A 26,964-nucleotide genomic window follows, 5' to 3' on the forward strand; every position below is an offset into this window, starting at 1 on the left:
TACTTCCTGTCTCTATGAAGCCCCTCCTTCTGAAAAGCACACTGTGCTCTGATTGGTCGGCTGGAGCAGTGTGTTGTGATTGGTCGAGCGCTTTGAGTGTGTTTGGGAAATGTCCCGCCCCTTTCCATAACCGCCAGTTTCAACACACTACTAACTCACTCAACCAGGCCCCGCCCCTTTATTCTGCGTATGAATTATTATAATGAGGAATATTGTGACGTGTTCGTTCCCGGAAGAAACTCAAGACTACAATGGAGGCGTTTCAGGAGTTCAGAAACACTGACACTGATATAGAGAAGAACTCAAGAGCTTTTTCACGCGCAAACATCAACATTACACACTATAGAAATGTAAAAAAGCATATTAGGTCCTCTATGATAACTTTATACGTGTACCTGGTCAAGCAGCTGAGCCTTTCTCCTGAGGAGTTCTGCCTCCTCTACTAAGTGCTCATTTCTGCTGCGCTCGTCCACTAGCTGGTTCTCCTGTGAACACACACACACACACACACACACACACACACACACACAGATTTATCAGCCTGACACGCAGGAGACATGCACTGTAAGCATTAAAATAAAGAGAATCACGCTCACCAAATCGAGACATCGTTTCTGTCTCTTCCGGACCTCATGCTCAAGAACTTCACATTCTTTCCTCTTCTTGCCCAACTCACTTTCCTACAGAGACATCATATAACTTTTTCAGAAACATGAATAGCACAGAATGCTTTGAATAGCAGTCATTCGTGATTGTAAAAAAACAAAACAAAAAAATATAATAATAATAATAATAATAATAATTATATATATATATATTCCATAGTTTAAAAATAATTTGGACAACAGCAATTTCTAAAAAATAAAATATAATATTTTGCAGCTGAACAAAACTAGAAAATTATATATACAGTAGTCAACATTTGAAGTGGATCAAAACCTTTCATCAAAGTTATACATGAACTTTGAACAATACACGTTCTTGTCTTAGGACAACTTTGATGAACTTTTTTTGATCCACTTCAAATGTTGACTACTGTATATTTCCACTATAGAATTTTTGGTTTTCCATGACTGTGGAAATCCTGTGTATATTTATTTATCAGACCAATATCGTTCATTTATTTGTCCTAGGCTCACATGAATCCAGGTATTGTGACATTTTTGGGAGTGCAAAATCTGTGCATGTAAGCGTATTTGATGCCTGAGATGTCAGTGTAAGTGTACGTGCATCTCTAGCTCAGTGATCATGTGACTCTTACCAGCAACTGAAGACGCTCTTCTGTGGTCTGCTCTTCCTGGTGGGCGGGGCTTGTGCCCTGTTCGGGCCTTACATTTGTTTGGGACTCCTCCCACTCTGCAGGAGTCTCCTCCCCCTTAGCAGGGGCCTCATCTACCACTGTGGGCGGGGTTTCAAACGCAACCTAAAGTAAAAGAAAAAAAGTTAAACACCTATAAACTGCAACCATGCATGCATCAGCAAACACGCTATTCCATGTTTAGAAAGTTAACATTGAAAATGCATATATTACTGATGACAAACCCCTGAATCAAAAATATCTAATTCTCATAATACAGAAATCCTGCAAAGATACAGTACAAAGAATTTTAGATTCAAACAAACGAACAAACAAATAAATAAATGCATGAAACAAACACTATTATGATACATGCATACATTAGCATTTAAATAAACAAATAAATACATTTGGTTTGCGTGGTTTAAATGTGTCATGAATTTGTTATGAAAATAGTTAATGGTCCATTAATGGTCTTCAAGTCGACATGAATTGCAAATCCTTTTAGGTCCATAACGTGACCTATTTCTGAATGAAACTGCATATTCAAAAACATTGACATTTCTTGTCAGTTTTCATTAGATTTGCCTTTCTACTCTTCATGTCAAATGGTAATTTTGTGTTTTTTTTTGTTTTGTTGAAAACATCAGTCATGGGAAAAGATGACATTTGTCTCAGCTCGTCTTTACTCAGAAGGTTAAGGGTCAAATGCCTTAGTGGCTAATTTTAGGGGCCATACCTACTTACGCTCTAAGTGGAACTATTCCACTGTGGCCAAAGCCACGACCTGGTAACAGGATCAAAGAGCCAACGCAGCACAGCCGGGACGAAGAGTCGTTCTTCAGCTTCGTCAGCATTCAGACCGTACTACACACTCATTAGCATCACACACACACACACACACTCTCACTGACTGCCCAACAGACCAAACTTTAGCAGTTATACAAGCTATATTCATAACATACCGAAGCAGATCCATAACGAGGACGAATATTTAGCCTTTTAGAAAGAAAAAAAATGCTAGTTTGTTATTTTATTATATTATAACGATTCAGCGTAACTGTCGGCTATCCTATCCATTTTCTCCAAAGAGAAATTGAATATTAAAGTATAAAACTTTTTCAAGCCTTTTACATTTTTTTGCAATGAAATTAAAGGGGTCAAATGATGCTTTTTAATGTTTTCCTTTAGTGTGTAAAGTATTCATTTGTGCATGTATAAGATCTGCAAAGTTACAAAGCTCACGGTCTCCCACGTGAGAACAGAGAACACTGATCCAGACCTCCAAGTCCAGATATTACCTCAAACGTCTACGTCACAATGCGAAATATCAGCATAACACTCGCCATGCACAAAGAGAGAAGATGCTGTGTGTTTGGATGCTAAAGCTTAACCGCTTTGCTCAGCCTTCAGAAAACGGATGAAATCAGGAATCAGAGGTTAAGATTGATTTATAAAGCTGTTCCTGAGCAGAACGACCCAAAAGATTGCTTGTGTAAAGCGTATTTTACAGAGGACAGCTTCCTGAACCTAAGAAAGCATATGAACAAAGACTGAAACGCTCTGCTCAAGTCTTGCTTGCAAAGTTCGATCGGCTTGATCATCCGCATTTTCAGAATCCGACTCGGGCTCGAACTGACATGATAAAACTGACGACATTATTATTAACTGTGTGTTTGCAAATGATTAGGGCCTTGGAAGCTGAAGCTGGTGATTATGGTGAGGGGCGTTACATTTCCGACACACACTCGAGGTGTTCGGCCAATCACAACGCACTGGGTCTGCTGGCCAATCAGAGCACTCTGAGCTTTTCAGGAGGAGGGGCTTTTGTAGAAATCAAAGCGTTTCAGACAGACTGGGAATAGAGGAGCTGCAATAATGTAGAGTGTGTGAAAAATAATGTTTTTTGAACATTAAAGCATGTTATCATATTCTATTACATCCAATAAACAAAATAAAGAACTTTTAAAATACCATTATATGACCCCTTTAAAATATATAGTTCTGTTCCTTATAATCAATGAATGCTTCATGAGACGAGTTGTTCATGCCATCATAAAATACTTAAAATTATCGGTGTAGGCGAGTATATGAAACCGTGTCAATCGCCGGTAATATTTTTGTGAATTCTAACATTTACATTTACATTTATTCATTTAGCAGACGCTTTTATCCAAAGCGACTTACAATGCATTGTTGTGAGAACATGAACGTGAACAATGCTCGGGACAGTTGACAGGCATCGTCACAAAGGTTTAAGCCTCGCCAATGAAATATTCAAGCACAAGAAGACACAAAAGGGAACTCAATTTGTTACTCGTTAGCGAAGCGCGCACCCAGAAATCCACGCGAATGATGAATTGAGCTCTCTTTTATGTCTTCTTATGCTTGAACAGACATATTACAACTAAATGATGTCAAAAGGCCCGTCTTGGCAAGTATCCTCATATGTGACCTTCAACCACAAAACCAGTCACATGGGTACATTTTTTTTAAATGAGATTTATACATCATCTGAAAGCTTAATAAATAAATGTTATGATAGGACAATATTTGGCTGAGATACAACTACTAGAAAATCTGGAATCTGAGGGTGCAAAAAAATCGAAACATTGAGAAAATCTCCTTTAAAGTTGTTCATTTATGTTCACGATTGTGCTGCATTCACTCACAAAAATAAATGTTTTATATATTTACGGTAGGAAATTTACAAAATATCTTCATGGAACATGATCTTTACTTAATATCCTAATAATTTTTGGCATAAAAGAAAAATGGATAATTTTGACCCATACAATGTATTGTTGGCTATTGCCACAGATATACCCGTGCGACTCGAGACTGGTGACGTGATCCAGGGTCACATATACATAGTCAGTTAATATCTTAAGTCAACGTAAACAGCCGCATGTGTAACAGTATATTGGATCCAGGTCTTAAAGTGACATCAGCCTAATATTCCTGCTACTGTCTGTTATTAATGTTAATCAAACTACTTATAAAAAGATCTTTAATAAGGATTAATAAATTTTTTATGGCTGGTAAAAAAATATGAATGGCCGGTACATTCTTAAGTCAATGGCCATTGGCAGGTGTGGCAAAAAGTTCGTTTTGGCCCTGTGTATAATGCATTATAAGGTATTCATAATGTTCTTAATAACGCATTATATCTTTTCATAAACAATTTTAACCAAAGTTAAAATGCATTATAATATTTGCAGATTCCTTGTTACATCCAAAATTGGTGGTTTGTCATGTATTTCAATGCATTATACTTTCTAAAGGTGTGTTCAATGCATAGATAAGTATTATAATGTATTATAACTGTGGTTACAATTATTCATGAGACCATACAATGCATTATAAGGTGCATTATTAATGCATTATTACCAATGAGATTTCATAAAACAATTCTTAATACATAAAAGAATCTGTAATACTCAATGTAAGTGACAGTGACAGGCAAACTAAAGTTTACACAGCAATGCAAAACGATAAATCTGCTTAAACCGTTAAACCAGCCGCATAAAAAGCTTCATTAGCTCTAATTGCAGGCTTATCACACGCTAGTCCAGATACGGCTGAAATCTGTGGACGCCTGAATAACCGAAACGTTTCACTAGATGAATTAACCAAGCAGAACTGAGTGACCACTTCTTTTTTACGGTCATTAGGATCTTACTGCACCTCTCTTCCTAAATGCAAAGAAAATGGAAATCATCATCATTTCTTATTTACAATGCATGCATAAAACTGAATAATTCTGTCGTGAAGAGAATCACAAAAGTGTCACAATTGCACAAATGTCGACAATCTACTATACGCCTTATAATAATAAAATAAATAATCATATAATGTTAATGTCTGATGAAGGTCTTGAAGATAATTATAGTCATCACATTTATTTCTATAGCGCTTTAAACAAGACAAACAAGCAGCTTCACATTAATGAATGAGAAAATAACAGTAGGGGGTCAAGAATTGAATTTTGACATATAAGAGGTCATTGTGCTGTAAAAATATTAAGTTTCAGAACTCAGAACTGCCTCGTTAGTTCAAAAACAGCTTTAATTGAAACCAAGCTCTCAAACCGGCTCAGTATGACATCACAGTGTGACGAAGGTCCGCCTCTGCAGAAGGAGATCGACGCCCACTTCTACATCAATGCCTCTTTAGCCCCGCCCACTGAGCCACACGTCATGTAGTGGTCATGCTGCCTTCACATGCTATCGGAATTATTGTAACCAAGTTTCCTAGTAAAAAAAATTGGACATGAACGGCCTCTCAAGTCAAAATTTGAACGCGATGAGCTCATAATCACGACATCAGAAGTGGGAAGTAGGAAATTTCCGAAGAAAGCAGCATAAATACAAGAGCAAGAGACGCAAATAAAAGTTTGACTATATTGGATCCGACAGTAATGTCGAAACACAGTAACACTGTTTTTACCATGTCTCACTATTGCTTGATATGTACTCGCTTTACCTTCACTTTACTGAAAATGATGAACGATAATTATAAGAACGACATGCAACAAATGACGGTACATTCATTCATAACTCATTTACACAAAACACTGTGAGTTATCCTGTCAACTATAACTGTGGTAACTTAGCCACAGCCAAGACTTATTATAAAGCATATGTAATACGCATAAATGTTTCAACTATGTCACGAAATAAACACATTTCTGTAGCGTCTTCATTTTAACATGTGATAAAATACAAATACTACCTCACAAATACATAAGGAATATAAATAGATAAAATCGATCAATTGCCAAGACTCAAGTATGGCTGAATATTTCAACATCGGAAGTTTTCAAAACAACTGCATACATGTAATGGCGAGGACATTGAAAAATTATTTTAATATGCTTTACAAAATCATAACAGAGGGCGTTTACCTCCAAGACCGAGTGTTTCAAAAAGAGGGTCAAAAATAGGATAGAAAATAGCATATCACTTCTAAACATTATAAGTGAACCTAAAAAAGATGCAGCTCTACAGTGTCATTATTCAGCTCAGTTTAATCCAATGAAGAAATACATAGAAATAAAATCTATGTTTGTAGAGTGGATGTTGCACTCTTCTTCTAAAGTTTGTGGTTTGTATTGTTGGAGCTGAAACTCCTTTAGTCGGCTGAGCTTCTGCCTTTCATGCTTCATTTGAAACACACACAGCTTGCGATGGAGTTGTAATGCATGAAATGATCTGACGTTTGAAGGAAACGAGTAAAAGCGCAGAGGTGGCATCTAGCCAGTTGACCAGGCTCTCACTCCATCGTCCCCGAAACACCCGTATAATGACAGATTTGTGCGTCCACTTTTAATTAAACTGCCAGACACATGCAGCTGCAATATTTATCGGTTGGGAAACGCTGGGTAGAAAAGACACTACATGTGAATAGGGTAAAAATATATATATATACCAGTGAACTGGTTCAGCTGAACAACAGCCAAAATGCATCATTTTCCTGTCATCACCGTAAAGCTGCTTTGAATCAATCTGTGCTGTATAAAGCGCTATAGAAATAAAGCTGCACAGTGAAAGAGCTTGTAATTATATTAAAAAAAGATCTTGCTTAAGTCTCAGCCATGAACCAACACATGCTACTTGCTATGGCTAGACACTGACAGGTCGAATAGACGCAACTGAACAAGATGTTCCTGGAAGTTTAAATGTGCATATCTGCAAGAAGTTTGTCAACTTTCTGAAATGCATGAACTAAAAGCCACACATATAGTTATGAGAGCATTCATACTGATATAATAAGTCACTGATGCCTTATATTGGGCCTGCCTGTGGCTAAAGCTAACACTTGTAAAGCGAACATCCTATACTAAGACTTAGAACTCAGGGAAGTAAAGCGATCTGAAAGCAAGCCTCGGGTTTAAGCTGTATTTGATCAAGCCTGTGGTTCGACCCCATACGCCGGCCTGCGTTGGCTATAAGCACATTGCTGTAATCCCGTGGACTACTGAAACGGGTAACTGGATCACTTCTTTAAAAAGCACCTTAATGGATTGGCCTGCCTGTCGCTGGTTTTCTTCTATAGCGCATGCATCAAATGCATTGACACTGAGAGCTTTGTCTGTCATGCATCTTTTACGTTTGCAATCGGTCTCACCAGTTGGCACCAAACTCCAACATCTGGCTAACTTTTAAAACACCAAATTTTGTAAAGCGTCATCCAAACTAGGCCTAAAAGTGCCTCTTCTCCCGCAGCTCTGTGTTTATGCACAATAACGCATGCATTTTGTGCACAAATGCAATATGATTTGTCACCGAGGGCCGTAATCATACGCAAGCGCTTGCCTGCCAATGACAGGACAGGTGAGTGTTATAATCTGTCCCGCACTGACGGCACGCGCACACAGACTCCTCAATCTCTTATAACACATGCATGTTACATCATTACGACATTCATGCAATTACAACCCGTTCATCTCTGCAACAACTCAAAGTATGAAGATGAATCTGCCACGCATGCACACCTACCCCTCTCCTGCGAGCTGATGGAAAGAAAAGTGTCCGCTCTCTGACTGTGGGAATCTTTGGTTCGCTTTGGGCCGAAGTCGCAGCTACCATCCAAAACCTCTCAACGCTACCAGGGCAACAGGCAGAGGATTATGGGACCGTACCATTCTCCTGTCAAAGGGGATTAGAGTGCACACAACATGGCCCCTTTCTTTCCCTGTGTGTGTGTGTGTCGCAAATGTCCAGATTACCCGTACTGGCGTTCTCATCCAGAGACGGCTTTACAGAGACGATGGGGATGGTTAGATTGAAACTTCAAATGGTCAGTAAATTGGATGTATTTTCATGCTATTCGTTAGTATGCGACACAAATTCTGCGATATACAAAAGTTTGGACACGTTTCACAAACTAACCTCAAGCACTGAGATAGAAGCCTTTAGCTCACAAAATGCATAATGAACTGATAAGAACTTAAAGCTGATATTTTCTGCACCACTATTGTATAATTTATGAGTGTTTTTCCAAACCACACCTTCTGCACCGCCCTCTGACTGCCATTGGTCACCAAATAGATAGTCCCACCCACAACTCACGTCATTGGTCGAGTCAGAGATGAGTGTTAAATTGGTGTATGGGAAAGTATTTTCACATTCAAAATAAAGAGCAGAATTTCTATGGCAAATATTAATAAATTCTATGAATAAAACAGAAACGGAACTAATCAAAAAAGAAACATCGGGCCCTATATTGCACTGTGGCGAGGGGGGCGTGGTTTTGCATGGCGGCGGCGATCTTCTTCCCTCCCGGGTTTCGGCACCAGTGTGATGAAGTTCAACGTTGTATTAAAGGGAAGGAAGAAGACAGGGGTCGGCGAGACTGGGACACGTAAAAAGTTCAAAAGAGTAAGGTTGTGCACAGAGCGCGTTCACCGTGCTTATCAGCACAGCAGCAACAAAACAATAATCCAGATTCTCGTGTTGAATTCTCCGTCGAGCACAGCAGCAGATGAGGTCCCAGTCCAACTCTCTCTCTCTCTCTCTCATTCCCTCCCACCGGCTTATATCCGGTCTCTCCACGCCAATTACTGCAATCAGACACAGGTGTTCATCATCTGCACTTGACCTACTTACGCACCGCTCGGCTCCGTCCTCTCTCTCCCGCTACAGACTTCGCAAAACCACGCCCCCCTCGCCACATGCACCCAGCGCAATTGACTTTGTACACGGACGCATGTATCATTCCTATTTTGCACCCGACGCACAGCAGACTTTTCCCTACACAGACGCCGTGTTCCGGCGCAAACGTTCCCAGGTGCTATTTTGCAGTTTCAGAAAACAATTCTGCCACAGATCAGGAGAAACCTAGTCTAAAGTCAGTGGCGCGTTATTCAGATGCTATTTTGAGGGCGCATGCTTGGCCATAATGTAGCGTCTGCACAACGCACATACACTTTGCTTCTCTCATCTACACATTAACCCAAATTATCATACGCCTGTTTAACCGAAGCTAATTTGTGTGTGTTTCTCCATCCCCAATGTCACTTCTCTGTGTTTTATGGCCCTGACGAGAACGTCGGTCTCCTCGGCTGTGAACCGCTCCTGGTGTGCGTCTGGCAAATCCGCCGTTATAATAGCAATCCGCCATGGAACAAGCGCGCCTGCTCTTAAAGGGAATGTGAGATGTCGCTCTGATTGGTTTATTTCACGTTACGCCCAAACCACACCTATGAGTAATGAAGCTACTTCAGACCAACACATTTTAGATTTGTGCCGAGATCCGCCCACAAAGTTACTTGCGTTTTGCGTTTGATACTTGCGTTTCAGATAGTTAAAATAGGGCCCTAAGACTACATGTACTTATGTACATGTACTAATGTACTATGTACTAATGTACTTTATAATATATAACACATACAGTTTAAATTAAAATGCACTGAACTTCTTTTTCACGACTCGCAGCATGTGAGGAATTACGAGCCGAGTCGAGTGCCTTACAAGCAACTCTCTAATTCCCAATCATTTTAAAACATGTTAAACGAGTCGGCCTGAATTTGACCGGTGTATAGAAGGTATTCACGTGACATCACAGTAGGCGGAGTCACTGCGGTTACACCCACTGAGCTGAAAACACACAAAAACACATCTAAAATGGGAAAGAGCTGTGCAATCGACTGTACAAATAGATTCTACAAGAAATCTGAGCACTTTAATTTCGTCAAGTCAATTCAAATTTATTTGCATAATGCTTCACAATTTTTGCGTTTCCAAGCAGCTTTGCAGAAAGTCATAATGTTATGTATGCACAATATACACACACACACGAGCACGCACACAGACACGAACACACACACACATATAAACATCCATGAACACGCACACACATGCACACATAAGCCCTTTTCACACAGAGATTTGTCCCGGGATGGTTTGATTTTGGTTCATTCACACTGCCAGTGATTTTCATCGTGGCATGTGCGTTCACACACATCCTGTAAAGACACGTGACGTCAGGATGTGATAACTCCTGTCAGATGTCAGTTCTGCTGATAACTCTTCGTCATTTCTACAGGAAGACGAGTCCATCCTCCCCAGTAGCGCCACTGGGTTTGCCGAGTAGGTTGTAGAATGGCCCGTACGATGGCACGTACGTCATCACTACGACACACCCCTTATGGCACTGGTCCTGGCTTTCGTTCACACAGGGCGCGTTCCGGGACTGATCCTGGCAATGTTACTAGGTCCCCATCCCGGCATCGACCCTGGCATCAACACCGGGACGTGTCTGCGTTCACACAGAAGGCACTCTAACAATTTTACGGCAATTTCCTGGCATCAATGCGCTGTGTGAAAGGGGCTATACAGACACACACATACATGAACACATACACAAACACATACATACACACACACACACACACACACACACACGCACACATATATACACATACACTAACACACGTATGCACATGAACACATACATAAACACACACATACATGAACACATACACAGACACCTACACACACACACAAACATATGCACACATACACATGAACACAAACATATACACACAAACACACACAATCACACACATACAAAAATATATATACGAACACATGCACACCGCATATATCCACTCTATCATTGTGAGGACATTCATTGACACAATCTCTACCCATCACAGCTCAACCTAAACCTACCCTTGACCTAATTATACCCTAATCCCTGAAACCAAGTCTTGACCCTCAAACAGGCCTTAAAGAGCTCTTAGAAAGGGAGGATCGGACAAAATGTCCTCACTTTACTCTCTTTGTCCTCAAAAAGATAGTTGTACAAGTACACACACACACACACACACTGTGTTGGGTTCAGTATATAGAGTTGCTCATTAGCTAGTATTACAGATTATGGTGTAGTCCATTATATAAGTGCAGAAACATCATTCATTTCAGTGTAAACACAATAAGCCCTGAAAAAACCCCACAGGAACAGACCCATCATAAACACGTGGACAATAATCCCGACTCCTTCACAGAGGAAGTGACTCCATCCAGGAAAGAATCCTCCAGATTGCCGTTTATATCAATGAATGACACTTAAGAGCACGGAGAAACGGCTGAGCAATAACAGCATTACAACAGTTTACCAGTGGACTGAGCGGATTAAACCAGGACGGTCAGTGTGAAGTAGGCCAGTGGTTCCAACTGGTTTTGCTTCACAACCCAGATTGTGAAGCAAAGACTCCAAAAGAATGATATGAACAATGTGGGAAGAACGGGAAAATTCAAAATTTGCTTCCCAAACATCTCTTGAATTATAATAATTTCACACAAAAAAATTTTCTGTGACAATTTTAGCAGAGACCAAGTTATTACAGTTAACTAAAACTGTAAAAAAAAAATATAAATAAATATATAAATAAATAAATGTTAATTGAAATAAAATAAACATGAAATAAAATAAAATTAAATACAAATACTTTTATTTCAGCTAGTTTTCAAAGCAACACATCTCATTTTCATTTAGTACAAAAAAAACTAAAACTGAAATAAATTAATAAAAAAATATATGGAAAAAAACTATATTTGAAAAGTTAACAGAAAAAAAATATATTAAAAAACAACTTATTTTATTTCAGCTAGATTGCAACTGAAAAAAAATTAATTTATAAAAAAATTAACTAATAAAAATTACAAAATTACTTAAACGAGCTAAAAATAAAATGAAATTTTTTGTAATTTAGGGCTGTAACTAATGATTATTTTGGTAATCGAGTTGTTGGTCGACTATATTGACGATTAATCGATTAATCAGATATGTTTTTGTGGTAATAAAAATAGATCTAAGTGAACAATAGCCTTAATGACTTGGAATGACTGGAAACATTACTATTTTTTATGTTTTTGAAAGAAGTTTCTTCTGCTCATCAAGCCTGCATTTATTTGATCAAAAATACAGTTTTTTTTTTTTTTTATATATATTGTGATATATTATTACAATTTAAACTAATTGGTTTTCAATTTATTATACTTTAAATTATCATTTTTTTCTGTGATGCAAAGCTGAATTTTCAGCATCATTACTCCAGTCTATCACATGATCCTTTAGAAATCATTCAGATATGATGATTCATTATCAAAGTTGGAAACAGTTCTGCTGCTTAATATTTTTTCATAACCTGTGATACTTTTTTAGGATACTTTGATGAATAAAAAGTAAAAAAAGAAAAGAAAAAAAGAAGCACATTTTTTAAAAATAGAAATCTTTTGTAACAACAATATACACTGGTCAGTAATTTTTTTTCTTTCTTTTTTTTAAATAAATCAATACTTTTATTCAGCAAGGATGTGTTAAATTGATAAAAAGTGATAGTAAAGAAGATTTATATTATTAGAAAATATTTTTTTATTTTGAATAAATGCAGTTCTTTTTAACCTTTTATTCATCAAATATATTAGGCAGCAGAACTGTTTCCAACACTCATAATAAATCAGAATATTAGAATGATTTCTAGAGGATCATGTACTCATCACTAGAGTAATGATGCTGAAAATTCAGCTTTGCATCACAGAAATAAATTATTTTTTAAAGTATATTCAAATAGAAAACTATTATTTTAAGTTGTAATAATATTTCACAATATTATTGGGTTTTTTTTCTGTATTTTTTTATCAAATAAACGCAGCCTTGATAAGCATTAGAGACTTCTTTCAAAAATATAAAAAAATCCAAACTTTTGACCTGTACTGTATATAATAACATTGGGGCAATAATAATTGGTTCAAAATAAATATCAAAAGCAAGTAATCATATGATTTCGTCGAACGACACTGTTAAAATACATAATATAAACAATCAACTTAAGTATATTATGTATTATATCAAATGCTGGTGTTTTACACTTTACAGCAGATCAAATCCTTGTTTAATATTGGTCAAACAACATTTAATTCAAATGTTTACTTGATCTTTAATATTTGGCCACTTCTTTACAATAGAAATGCTAGAGCCACTGGGATTTCACATGTGGACATCAAAACATGCAAACTCAGAACGAGGGTTTAGACTTTTATTTTGAAACTGTGATGAACAATTTGCATATTTAGAAACATACCCGATGTATTCTCCAGTGTTGGCGTAGGTTTATACGTGATTTACATCACAAATCTGGTGAAATGGCGCATGTTGCGTTTCCAGATGAACATTACAAGCAAACCAAACTCACAGCATACAAAGAGATGGAGTGTGAGACGCATGTAAAAGATAACAGTGCAACACTTTGCTATGAAACACAAAGCGCATCAGACTTTATATGCATTTCCAAATGCATGTTATTGGAAACCCAAACAAATGGCAGACGCAGAGACTGAGGTCATGAGGAGCAGCATTTACACTCTGAGACGCTGAAGAAACACGCAACCTGCACGCATGTATATTATTACGGTGAACGTGATTTCACCAAGTACCACATGTTCCTGGATCAACATGTTTGTTGATCCTGGAACAACTTTCCGATCAACCAATCAGATTTGAGGGACAAGTTTACAGTTTATGTCAAGTTTAGGCTTAGAACCAGGGTGAGATGGTTCAACATCAGTGTTATTCGTCCTATCATTTCCTTCTGATTTTAGGGAAAAGTTATGGGTGGGGTTAGGTTTAGGGATAGGGATAGGGTAAGGACTAAATTTTGGGACAGGAATGTTATTCCAGGATCAACAAAATATGCAATAATTCACGCATGCAATAATTACAGCGCCACGCTTCACTCTGAAACACGCAGCGCATTTACTTATTTAACTGAATCGCTACTTTCATGATTTCATAATAGCACTATGCTATATTATGATTTTTAAATGCTTTTAATATTGTGCATCCTTAGACAACGGTCTAATAATGCATTTCATGGATTCTCATCTGTAAAATGCGCCACTTCTGGTATTTTGCCGGTTAATCAACACAACCACGTGATATTTTTTAATTGAGTACTCGAACAAATAATATAAAAGACTGACCAGTTATGAATAAAATAATATTGAATAAAAAAATACTGATGTCTTTCATAGATAAACATTCCTATGTTCATATTCATCTCCTATTATATTCATATCACAGAGTGATCTTTTGCTCAGTGTTGGGAAACAGGCATGTTTTGTGCCGGCACTCACCCTGTCGTCTCTGTCCTGTCTCTCTGAAGTGTGTTCTGTGGTCGCGCTGCTCTGATCTCTGCTGGAGGAGACCGACAGCTGTCTCTGGAGACGCAGAACCTCCTTCTGAGACTCCTTCAGGAGACGCTCAAACTCACTGACTCCCACAGGACCCTGAGCCAGACATGGAGGAGATCAATCATCGTGTTTTGCAGATCACTTAAATAGTCCCGCGGTGAGACACATTTAGGTTCTGTGCCAGGTTCACACTTCAATTGTATGCCTATGCACTTAAAAGTGTGTGTTCAGTGAATGCTGGCTATGTGCAGTACATGGCATCTCCTGCAGGTGGAGACATAAGTCATCATTATGAATAGGCAAGAGGGAACTGAGAGCTGAAATATAACAGCAAATGCACAGGAATCATGTTATGTATTTAGTAAGTTGGTCATATATTAAGAACTTGATTTAAAAAAAAAAACAAGAACGGATCTAATCTGATTCTGATGCAAAATATAAATCTATCAATCAGTCAATCAATCGATAGCCATGAGACTGCAGAATTTTGCCGGCAAAACATCTACTCCGAAGAGTGAACAGAGATGAAATATAAGAAAAACTGCACAGAAATCATGTTGTTTATTTAGTAATTATTACAAACATTCAGTTGATCATATTTTTTTAAGAACTTGATTACAAAAAACGTGAACAGAAAAGATCTAATCTGATTTTGATGCAAAATAACCTAAGAAAATAAGATGGAAAAAAAGAAAGTTTAATTTAATAAAAATAAATAATAATAATAATAATAATAATAATAATAAGCCTGACTGAAACTTTGTTGGAACTCCAAAGAGACAACTGCAGAGGAATCATGTTATATATTTAGTAATTATTACAAACATCCAGTTGAACATATGAACAGAAAATATCTAATCTGATTCTGATGCAAAATAACCTAATAGGATAAAAAATACAAGACTATGGCTGACTAAAATTTGTTGGCAAAAATCAAATCTGAAGAGGAAACTGAAAGCTGAAATACATGAGCAACTGCACAGAAATCATGTTATATATTTAGTAACTATTACAAACATCCAGTTGAACATAATGAACAGAACAGGACATCTAATCTGACTCTGATGCAAAATAACCTTTAAAAAAATGGCTGACTAAAATTTGTTGGCAAAAATCAACTCTTTTTTAAGAACTTAATAAAAAAATAAAATAAAAAAAAACACATGAACAGATCTATTCTGATTCAATACTTAAAGGGATAGCTCACCCAAAAATGAAAATTAGTTCATGATTTACTCACCCTGAAGCCATCCTATGTGCACAGTATATGACTTTCTTCTTTCAGACAAATACAATCAGAGTTATATAAAAAAAATGTCCTGCTCATCCAAGCCTTATAGTGGCAGTGAATGGCCGTTTCTGTTTTGAAGTCCATAAAAGTGCATCTATCAATCATCTATCCATCATCTATCCATCATCTATCCATCATGCGATGCGTTTGTGTAAGAAAAATATCCATATTTAAAACGTTATAAAGTAAAATAACTTTAAAGTTTTTGATATGGATATTTTTCTTACACAAACTAATCGTTTCTCATCTTTCTTACACAAACATCAGATAGATGCACTTTTATGATGGATAGATGCACTTTATGATGGATAGATGCACTTTTATGATGATAGATGCACTTTATGATGGATAGATGCACTTTTATGATGGATAGATGCACTTTTATGATGATAGATGCACTTTTATGATGATAGATGCACTTTATGATGGATAGATGCACTTTTATGATGGATAGATGCACTTTTATCATGAATGGATGCACTTTTATGATTGATAGATGCACTTTTATCATGAATGGATGCACTTTTATGATGGATAGATGCACTTTTATGATGATAGATGCACTTTTATCATGAATGGATGCACTTTTATGATGGATAGATGCACTTTTATCATGAATGGATGCACTTTTATGATGGATAGATGCACTTTTATCATGAATGGATGCACTTTTATGATGGATAGATGCACTTTTATGATGGATAGATGCACTTTTATCATGAATGGATGCACTTTTATGATTGATAGATGCACTTTTATCATGAATGGATGCACTTTTATGATGGATAGATGCACTTTTATTATGGATAGATGCACTTTTATGATGGATAGATGCACTTTTATCATGAATAGATGCACTTTTATGATGGATAGATGCACTTTTATCATGAATGGATGCACTTTTATGGACTTATTATTATTTATGGACATAAACGGCCATTCACTGCCATTATAAGGCTTGGAAGAGCCAGAACATTTTTTAATATAACTCTGATTGTATTCGTCTGAAAGAAGAAAGTCATATACACCTAGGATGGCTTCAGGGTGAGTAAATCATGGCGTAAATCTGAACTATCCCTTTTAGTCACAGTACTAGTGTTGCTAGACTTAGCAAATGCTATGCGGTGTTGTGTGTGATAGTGTGTGTACCTTGCCGTGTCCGAGCCGGTTCTCCAGCTGTCTGCACTCCTGCTGTAGCGCTGAGATCTGTTTGTCTCTACACAGCAGTGTGTCTGCGTGCTGCGCCAGGTCTCGGGCTCTCTGACGGGCAAACGCACGCTTGTACTGATCCACAGCGCCAGACTTCAGCGGCAGAGGAGAGTTTACCTGGAGACAGAATAACATCATCTACAGCATGAGTGTGTGCGAGTGTGTGTGAGAGACAGAGAGAGAGAGAGAGAGAGAGAGAGAGAGAGAGAGAGAGAGAGAGAGAGAGAGTGTGTGTGTGTGTGTGTGTGTGTGTGACAGAGAGAGAGAGAGAGAGAGAGAGAGAGACAGAGAGAGAGAGAGAGAGTGTGTGTGAGAGAGAGAGTGAGAGTGTGTGTGTTTGTGTGTGTGTGTGTGTGTGTGTGTGTGTGCTGACACAAACGGATAACAGGTGTTGTGCTGTGACCGTCAGTCATTATTACCCATGATTCTCAGAGAACCGGCAGGTGGCCGTACAGGTGGACTAGAGTTACAGTGTCACACACACACACACACACACACACACACACACACACACACACACACACACACACACACACACACACACAGGGTGAGGATTTCAGTGTCTTTATGTGTAAACTCTCTCACGTCATCATTCACTTCTCTACCACAGTATTGTGTGTGTAGATTGGTCTTGTGTTGTGTAACCAGTATTGTGTGTGTAGATTGGTCTTGTGTTGTGTAACCAGTATTGTGTGTGTAGATTGGTCTTGTGTGTGTAGATTGGTCTTGTGTTGTGTAACCAGTATTTTGTGTGTAGATTGGTCTTGTGTTGTGTAACCAGTGTTGTGTGTGTAGATTGGTCTTGTGTGTGTAGATTGGTCTTGTGTTGTGTAACCAGTATTGTGTGTGTAGATTGGTCTTGTGTGTGTAGATTTGTCTTGTGTTGTGTAACCTGTGGTGCGTGTAGATTGGTCTTGTGTTGTGTAACCAGTGTTGTGTGTGTAGATTGGTCTTGTGTTGTGTAACCAGTGTTGTGTGTGTAGATTGGTCTTGTGTTGTGTAACCTGTGGTGTGTGTAGATTGGTCTTGTGTTGTGTAACCAGTGTTGTGTGTGTAGTTTGGTCTTGTGTTGTGTAACCAGTGTTGTGTGTGTAGATTGGTCTTGTGTGTGTAGATTGGTCTTGTGTTGCATAACAAGTATCGTGTGTGTAGATTGGTCTTGTGTGTGTAGATTGGTCTTGTGTTGTGTAACCAGTGTTGTCGCTCTACATCAAAAGCTCAATGTCATTGTAAAACACAAGGTTGTTTAACAATAGATCTGTAATGTATTTAAATAGTCACGGTCATTCAGAACAAAGTCAACTTGCACATAACCATCAATAAATCTGTGGTTTGCCTTTATATCTGAGCCATAAGAGAGCGATGAATGAGTGTGTTTGACTAGTAAACACTGGATGGGTTGGGAAGGTGTGTATTGTACAGTTTAACAGACGCTGAATCATTTCAACATCCAGCAAAAGGCAAAATGAGAAAATCTTTCTCGTTAATCAACATATAAATAAACGAATAAACGAATATTAGATTTTTATGAACCCGAATATTAAAATAAAATATTTTTGAAAAACGCCCATCCCTACTTTAAAGTGCTGTAACAATGCAGTCCGCACGCTCAGTGACATGAAAAGAGCTGAAGATGAACAGATGAGTACACACCACTTTCAGGTTGGCCTCCTGCAGTTTGCGCGCTCTCTCCTCCAGACGCTTGGCGATGACGGCGAGTTCGGTGTTCTTCTTCCTCAACCTCTTCACCTTCTCCTCCGTCTCTGGAGAACTGCTCTTCCTCTGAGGAGACACGGATGGTGGACAAGAGACACTCACAACCAGATGTAACATTGTTCAAGGTGGTGAAATATATAAAGCAACATACAGTGAGGAAAGTAAGTATTTGAACACCCTGCTATTTTGCAAGTTCTCCCACTTAGAAATCATGGAGGGGTCTGAAATTGTCATCGTAGGTGCATGTCCACTGTGAGAGACATAATCTAAAAAAAAAAATCCAGAAATCACAATGTATGATTTTTTAACTATTTATTTGTATGATACAGAACACCTGAGAAAATCAATGTTAATATTTGGTACAGTAGCCTTTGTTTGCAATTACCGAGGTCAAACGTTTCCTGTAGTTTTTCACCAGGTTTGCACACACTGCAGGAGGGATTTTGGCCCACTCCTCCACACAGATCTTCTCTAGATCAGTCAGGTTTCTGGGCTGTCGCTGAGAAACACGGAGTTTGAGCTCCCTCCAAAGATTCTCTATTGGGTTTAGGTCTGGAGACTGGCTAGGCCACGCCAGAACCTTGATATGCTTCTTACAGAGCCACTCCTTGGTTATCCTGGTTGTGTGCTTCGGGTCATTGTCATGTTGGAAGACCCAGCCTCGACCCATCTTCAATGCTCTAACTGAGGGAAGGAGGTTGTTCCCCAAAATCTCGCAATCAGTGATGGGAATAACGGCGTTATAAATAAACGGCGTTACTAACGGCGTTATTTTTTTCAGTAACGAGTAATCAAACTAATTACTGCTTCCTCCATTACAACGCCGTTACCGTTACTGTCAATAAAAATGCGGCGTTACTATAGTTGAGCTCACTGAAGCGGTTTTCATCCGAGTAGGCTCTCTCTCAGCCATAGGAGCTGCAAAGTTTTTTTCTCTGGTGTGTGAGTGTTTATGAGGCGCCGGACTGGACAAAAGCGAGGCGAATGTCGCGAGAGCGCTCGACAGTGCGCGAGAGAGACCGAGTGTGTCCGAGAACGCGTTTGACAGTGCGCGGCAGAGACCGAATGTGTCCGAGAACGCGCTCGACAGTGCGCGAGAGAGACCGAATGTGTCCGAGCATAAATACTTTATTTATAAATAAATTACACATTTCAGCATTAGAATAATATATGTAGCATATTGGTATCATATGCAATGTTTTAATTAGTTTATATAACATAAACTCCAAAATAACCTGCAGGGAACGTTCAAACATATTTGTTTGACGGTTGTGAACACGTGCGGCAAACATGACTAGAATTTGGCTAAAATAAACAACCTCTGATGATGACATTCTCTGTAGGTTATAAAAATAAACCCACAAAAGATTATATTGTATTATTATTATTTATGTTGATACATTGTTCAGTATTATATTGAGAGCACTTTTTGTTAAACTTACTATTGTGAGGAAGAAAAAACTAAAACTAAAAGCTATACAGAATGTCTACCAGTTGTAAAGGTGTGTGAGTTTTATTTTAATTATATGCACTAGTGTATGTGTATGAATATTTTTATAAGGCTACTATTTATTTATTTTTGGTACATTTCTTAAGAAGCATGATTTATTTTTAGACTTATTTGTTGGCCAGTTGTGGTCTGTGCAATAAATATAAAAAGTTCTAAACCATCTATTATTTTGTTGTTCCACTATAGTAATGATAATATTTTAATATTTAAGTTAATAGGTGTCTCTCACATTGTCCCACAGCAACATTAAAATAGTGTAGATTAGTGTACAATGTTTAATAATAATAAGATGTTCTATTTAGTGTCCATTTCATTCATTTAACATTTCACATTGGGGGTATCCAAGAAATTTCTTGTATTTAAACTTTTTTTTTTTTTTTAAGTAACGCAATAGTTACTTTCGCTAGTAATTAGTTACTTTTGTAATGATGTAATTCAGTTACTAACGCAGTTACTTTTTGTGAGAAGTAACTAGTAACTATAACTAATTACCTTTTTTTAAGTAACGTTCCCAACACTGCTCGCAATACATGGCCCTGGTCATCCTCTCCTTAATACAGTGCAGTCGCCCTGTCCCATGTGCAGAAAAACACCCCCAAAGCATGATGCTACCACCCCCATGCTTCACAGTAGGGATGGTGTTCTTGGGATGGTACTCATCATTCTTCTTCCTCCAAACACATTTAGTGGAATTATGACCAAAAAGTTATATTTTGGTCTCATCTGACCACATGACTTTCTCCCATGACTCCTCTGGATCATCCAAATGGTCACTGGCAAACTTAAGACGGGCCTTGACATGTGATGGCTTAAGCAGGGGAACCTTCCGTGCCATGCATGATTTCAAACCATGACGTCTTAGTGTATTACCAACAGTAACCTTGGAAACGGTGGTCCCAGCTCTTTTCAGGTCATTGACCAGCTCCTCCCGTGTAGTTCTGGGCTGATTTCTCACCTTTCTTAGGATCATTGAGACCCCACGAGGTGAGATCTTGCATGGAGCCCCAGTCCGAGGGAGATTGACAGTCATGTTTAGCTTCTTCCATTTTCTAATGATTGCTCCAACAGTGGACCTTTTTTCACCAAGCTGCTTGGCAATTTCCCCGTAGCCCTTTCCAGCCTTGTGGAGGTGTACAATTTTGTCTCTAGTGTCTTTGGACAGCTCTTTGGTCTTGGCCATGTTAGTAGTTGGATTCTTACTGATTGTATGGGGTGGACAGGTATCTTTATGCAGCTAACGACCTCAAACAGGTGCATCTAATTTAGGATAATAAATGGAGTGGAGGTGGACATTTTAAAGGCAGACTAACAGGTCTTTGAGGGTCAGAATTCTAGCTGATAGACAGGTGTTCAAATACTTATTTGCAGCTGTATCATACAAATAAATAGTTAAAAAATCATATATTGTGATTTCTGGATTTTTTTTTTTAGATTATGTCTCTCACAGTGGACATGCACCTACGATGACAATTTCAGCCCCCTCCATGATTTCCAAGTGGGAGAACTTGCAAAATAGCAGGGTGTTCAAATACTTATTTTCCTCACTGTATTTGGTGTTAAAAAAAACCCTTTTTTTTCATTGTTGCACCACAGGACTATTCCTGATACAGGCATTCAAATGTGAGGTAGTTAGGGGGGTTGGGGGGTATGCTCCCCCGAGGAAATCTGGATTTCTCTGACCTACATATGTGCAATTTTTTTATCCAAAAAATGGATAAGAAATAGCTTTAAAGGGGTGCTTGGTTATGATTTCACTTTTCTAACTTTAGTTAGTGTGTAATATTGCTGTTTGATCATAAACAACATCTGCAAAGTTACAACGCTCAAAGTTCAAAGCAAAGGGAGATATTTGCTTTTAAAGAAATCGCTTTTTAAGGACTACAACAAACGGCTGGTAGAGACTACACCACATTCCTCCCGGGTTAGTGACATCACCAACCCTAGAATTTACATAAACCCCGCCCCCTGAACACGATTTATAGATTATCAAGACAGAATATGCTAATCAATGACTAGAAGATAACTACACATCAGCTACATAAAATCATCAACTAACCATTCAGAAATGTCCTGTTGCTTCTACATGTTGTCACTTCTTCTTGAGTCTCTCCATCATTGTCTGACTCCGGTTTGAACATAAAAGGCTAAAAGTTTTAGAAATGTTCAATGCATGTGTGTGTGAGGTAAGAGGACACAAGATCTTGAAGCTCCGTCCCCTGTGCCGGGAGCAGCAGCTCATTTGCATTTAAAGGAACAGACACAAAAACGGCGTGTTTTTGCTCACCCTCAAAAATGGACAACTTTAACATGCTATATAAAAATATCTGTGGGGTATTTTTGGGGTATTTTATATTATGTGTACGGTGACGATGAGCATGGACGCGTGTCCCGTCTGCAGACTGAGACGAGCTGTGCGGTGACGATGAGCCCTCACCAGGATCCGGTTCTCCTCTCTGAGAGCGGCGCAGGATTTCTCCATCTCCTCCAGCGCTCGCAGAAGCTCTGAGTTCTGACGCACCAGGAACCCGTAATCCCTGCCATTCTGAGGAGAGGAACACACACTCAGATCAACACACACTCACACCAGTCTTACAGTATCTGTCACAGCTGAGAAAGAAAGCAAAGATAGAGAGGGAGACATACAGAAGACTACACTGAAGAGAGGAGGCCATACTTACACCAACGAGTAGATGAAAACACAGTCAAATAAAGTAATAAACCACTCAAGGCATTCAGTGATTTTATCATAGTTAAGGAGTAGGAATGTGTCCGAAGCCTAAATCACAATTTGGAAAGGCACAGAAATTGAATAACGCATTCTACGGCACCCCTAAAGGGACATTACTTTACATCAGATTTCACTTATCCTGTGAAGATAGTAAGGAGAGATGATTGACAGGACGATGATGTCAGAGGATTTGGCGATTCTGAACAGACTAGGTAGCCTATGTACAGAGAACACGTGATCGCGAATCTGACACCGTTTCCTAACCACACGCGACGTGCGATAAAAGCATCTTTTCCATGTTAATCAGAGTGTGTGTCCTAACCAGCCGCGACGGCGACACGCGACGATTCTATTTTAGAAACGGTTTCTATTTTTCTGTGACGTCGCACTGGAACAACAAACACAAAGTGTGGCGATGATAATCTCAGGGACTGTTTATGTGCTTTATCTCATGTTAAAAGTGTGTCATGTGACTATGAATATAATTTAGTGCTCCAGCTTTGTAGCTGTAAAAGCAACAATGGATAATTCACCTCAGATCTTGAAATTAAACAAATGGAAACAAGAACGTTCAAACTGTGAACAAACAAGTGTATTCTTTGACAAAGATTGTTTTAGTAACTCAGTAGCCGATGTATTTTTAATAATGTTTAAATGGTGTAATATTTGTGAATTTGATTATGTAGTGACTTATCCATTTTCTTGCGAGTGCCGGCAAGATTACTCTCTGGTGCCGTGAGACTCCGCCCACACGCTGTTCTGATTGGCTGACTCCGCCCACAAGCTGTTCTGATTTGGCTGACTCCGCCCACACGCTGTTCTGATCGGCTGTGGGTTTTGATTGATTCCGACACATCTCGCAGTCGCGTCGCGTCTAGTGTGGACTGACAAATTATTTGTCGCTGGAATCTTATAGCGTCTGGTAAGGACACTGTGTGATAGTGAGAAGCAAATGCACATTCAAAAGTGATTTCAATACCCCGGATGTTGAAACATATGTACAATATAATTACCCAACTATATGCAAGAGAATGCAAAAGCATTGAAATATATTTCTTCCTCCCATTTCATTTTTTTTTTGTCCGTTTAGGGGCTCCGTAGAATGCGTCGTTTTCTTTCCAAACATAGTCTTTGGGAATATTTTAGGTACTAAACCAAGTGGAAGAAAAAACGTTTCATTTTCATTTCACTTTTTCATTTTCACTTTTCAGTTCTGGTAAATCAGCATATATCAGCTCTCTAGTTAAAGAGTTCAGCTTCTCCACTGGACAAAAACTAAACAAAAAACACCAAAAAAACAATGAATAGTTCAAGAACTCAATGTTAAATAATAAGAAATCTAAACAAGATAATTTCTGACATGTCCCTGTTGGTCTTAATTTCTCTCCATCTCTGACGACCCGCGGGCGCTGGCCATATCTAACGGGTAACAGCTTTGATTCGAGTGTGTTTTGTTCATGTCCTGCCAGCTGGAACTGGAACTGATTTCAGTGTTTTCACTGCTTTCAGTGGCAGTAATGTGAGATGTAAATACAGAGGAACAGACTTCTTGTACAGCCTTTTTTATTGGCCTGTATTGTGGTACACATGCATGTGCTGTATTTATGCTTTGTTTTTAAAAAATAGAAATTAATACTTGTATTCTGCAAGGACACATTAAACTGACATTTATGTTACAAAAAAAGATTTCAAATAAATGTTGAATCCCTGAGTTTTAGCAACTATGCCACTAGTGCATGAACCAAATGTTCAACAGCTCTATTATTGTATCCATATTAACGTGCACAAGACTGCAGAACACCAACCACCTAGTAACACCATAGCAACCACCAAAAATACCTTAGCAACCGCCATGAACACCCTAGCAACAGTCTAGAAATGCTCTAATAACCATCCAAAATACCCTAGCAACCACACAGAACACCTTAGCAACTGCCTAGCAACCACCCACAACACCCTAGCAACCACCCAGAATACCTTAGCAACTGCCTAGCAACACCATAGCTACCACCCAGAACACCCTAGCAACCATCCAGAATGCCCTAGCAACCACATAGCAACCACCCAGAATACCCTAGCAACCGCCTAGCAAACCCAGACTACAGCTCAGGTCCTGCTCAAATCTCCTGCCAAACACTGTGTGCCAAACCTGAGAGACTGAGATCATCTGATGCCAGGACGTCCAGATGCCAGACGGACAGACCAGACCATCAATCACAGCAAATAAGATGTTAGGGCTGCACGATTTGGAGGAAGACATTTTTTGATAAAAAAAATAATAATTCTGGTTAAAATTGCGATTTAAAATGTTTATTACAATTATTTAGAGGGTTTGTTGTGCATGCTTGTACGGCTGCACAATTTGGCCCACAGTTTTGTGCTTGTATATCAATATGACTAATAATAATTATTATGATCATGATTATCATTACAAAATAAAAATATGAAACTTAATAAGAATTACTATTGTAATAAGTCAGAAAAGCGCTATATAAATGTAACAAATTAATAATAATAAATTTCATTATTAAATATATAGTATATTGGGAACACTTTATAATAACTGCACGCTATTAATCATTAATTAAGCATTTGTAAACAGTTAATTCATCATTTATAAAGCATTAATAGACATTAATAAGCAGTTTATAAGTACAGCTATAATTATTTGCTCTTGAAGCATATCTATAATGTGTTTAATAATTGTATTTTCATAATTAATTATCAATTTATAATTTCTAAATGAAGTATTGCATTATTTACAAAACAATTTAGGTGTTGTCAGTGGTTCATAAGATCACTTAGAAAGTGTAAGTAAATTATTAATAAACTATTTAAAAGTACATTCATACATCTTATTATTCAGACATATATATGATGAATTAACTGTTTACTAATGCTTAACTAATGATTAATAGCGTGCAGTTATAAAGTGTTACCAGTATATTTATATAATTTGACAGTTTTTAAGAATAAATATAATAATATAATATTTAAGAATTGTATTTTATTATTTTACGGGAAAACCTGTTAACATGCAGGAGGCCTATAACTATAAACCATTAGAAAGGAACACTTCAGTACACTGTCCTGCAGAAACAACATAGATTATCATATGTTTACTTCACGTTTCTTTAGAAAGAAGTATTATTTTTCATATTTTTACACAAAATTTGGTGATGTAACATTGAGTGCTGTAAACACAGGTAATACATCTTTCATTTATACTGGAAGCCGGAAAATAAGCAAGCAAACTAATAAAGCTTAAAAATCACTACTTTATTTATTAATCATGCGGCCCTATAAGATGTACACACAAAAACAAACACTTCTGGGTTAATGGATAACTCTATTGCATTCTATTTTATCTTCACTGAAAGCAAAAAGCTTTCTACATTGTTTCCCATATAATTAATGCAGCTTCTCTTGCAGTGAATGAACATTCAACAAAAATAACAGTAAATGATTTAGGAACTTGTATAAGAGCCACAACAGCAAAAAGCTTTTTGTTTTGTTTTGAGTTCTCCTACAACAGGTTTACATCCAAGGTCAAAAACACTTTAATTTTTTCATAATATACAGTGTGTGCATCACTTAAAGGGATAGTTCGGCCAAAAATGATATTTAAGCCATGATTTACTCACCCTCAAGCCGTTCGAGATGCATATGTCAATCTTTTTTCAGACGAACACATTTTCAGTTATTTTAGAAAATGTCTTAGATCTTTCAGTGGTTATAATGTCAAGTTATGGGGTCCACAAAAATGTGCATGCATCCTTCACAAAAGTAATCCATCCGGCTCCAGGGGGATAAACGAAGGCCTTCCGAGGGTAATCCGTGCGGTTTTGTCGTAAAAATATACATATTTAAAACTTTATAAATGAAAATAACTGGCTTCCGGCAACGGTCGACGCGCGTTCACGGAGATGGATGCTGGCGTATGACGTACTGTAGGACGTAGCGTAGGAAGCGTCATGACGTAGAACGAAGTATAGCTAAATCAAACGCTACGTC

The 26,964-nt window shown here is 38.0% G+C and overlaps 1 protein-coding gene across 2 annotated transcripts in view; it reads right to left on the reverse strand.

Moving 5' to 3' along the window:
- tspoap1 (TSPO associated protein 1) overlaps positions 1-26,964 on the reverse strand; it is a 136,436-nt gene that overhangs the window by 49,278 nt on the left and 60,194 nt on the right. For both annotated transcript variants that reach the window (XM_084413863.1, XM_084413864.1), the window contains 7 exons: positions 22,657-22,764; positions 18,650-18,778; positions 16,937-17,113; positions 14,440-14,592; positions 1,262-1,423; positions 597-680; positions 396-485 (listed from right to left, as the gene is read on the reverse strand). In XM_084413863.1, coding sequence (XP_084269989.1) covers positions 396-485; positions 597-680; positions 1,262-1,423; positions 14,440-14,592; positions 16,937-17,113; positions 18,650-18,778; positions 22,657-22,764 — 903 coding nt within the window. The remainder of the gene's footprint in view (positions 1-395; positions 486-596; positions 681-1,261; positions 1,424-14,439; positions 14,593-16,936; positions 17,114-18,649; positions 18,779-22,656; positions 22,765-26,964) is intronic.

This window comes from Rutilus rutilus (assembly GCF_951802725.1).
Source record: "Rutilus rutilus genome assembly, chromosome: 7".
NCBI lineage: Eukaryota > Metazoa > Chordata > Actinopteri > Cypriniformes > Leuciscidae > Rutilus > Rutilus rutilus.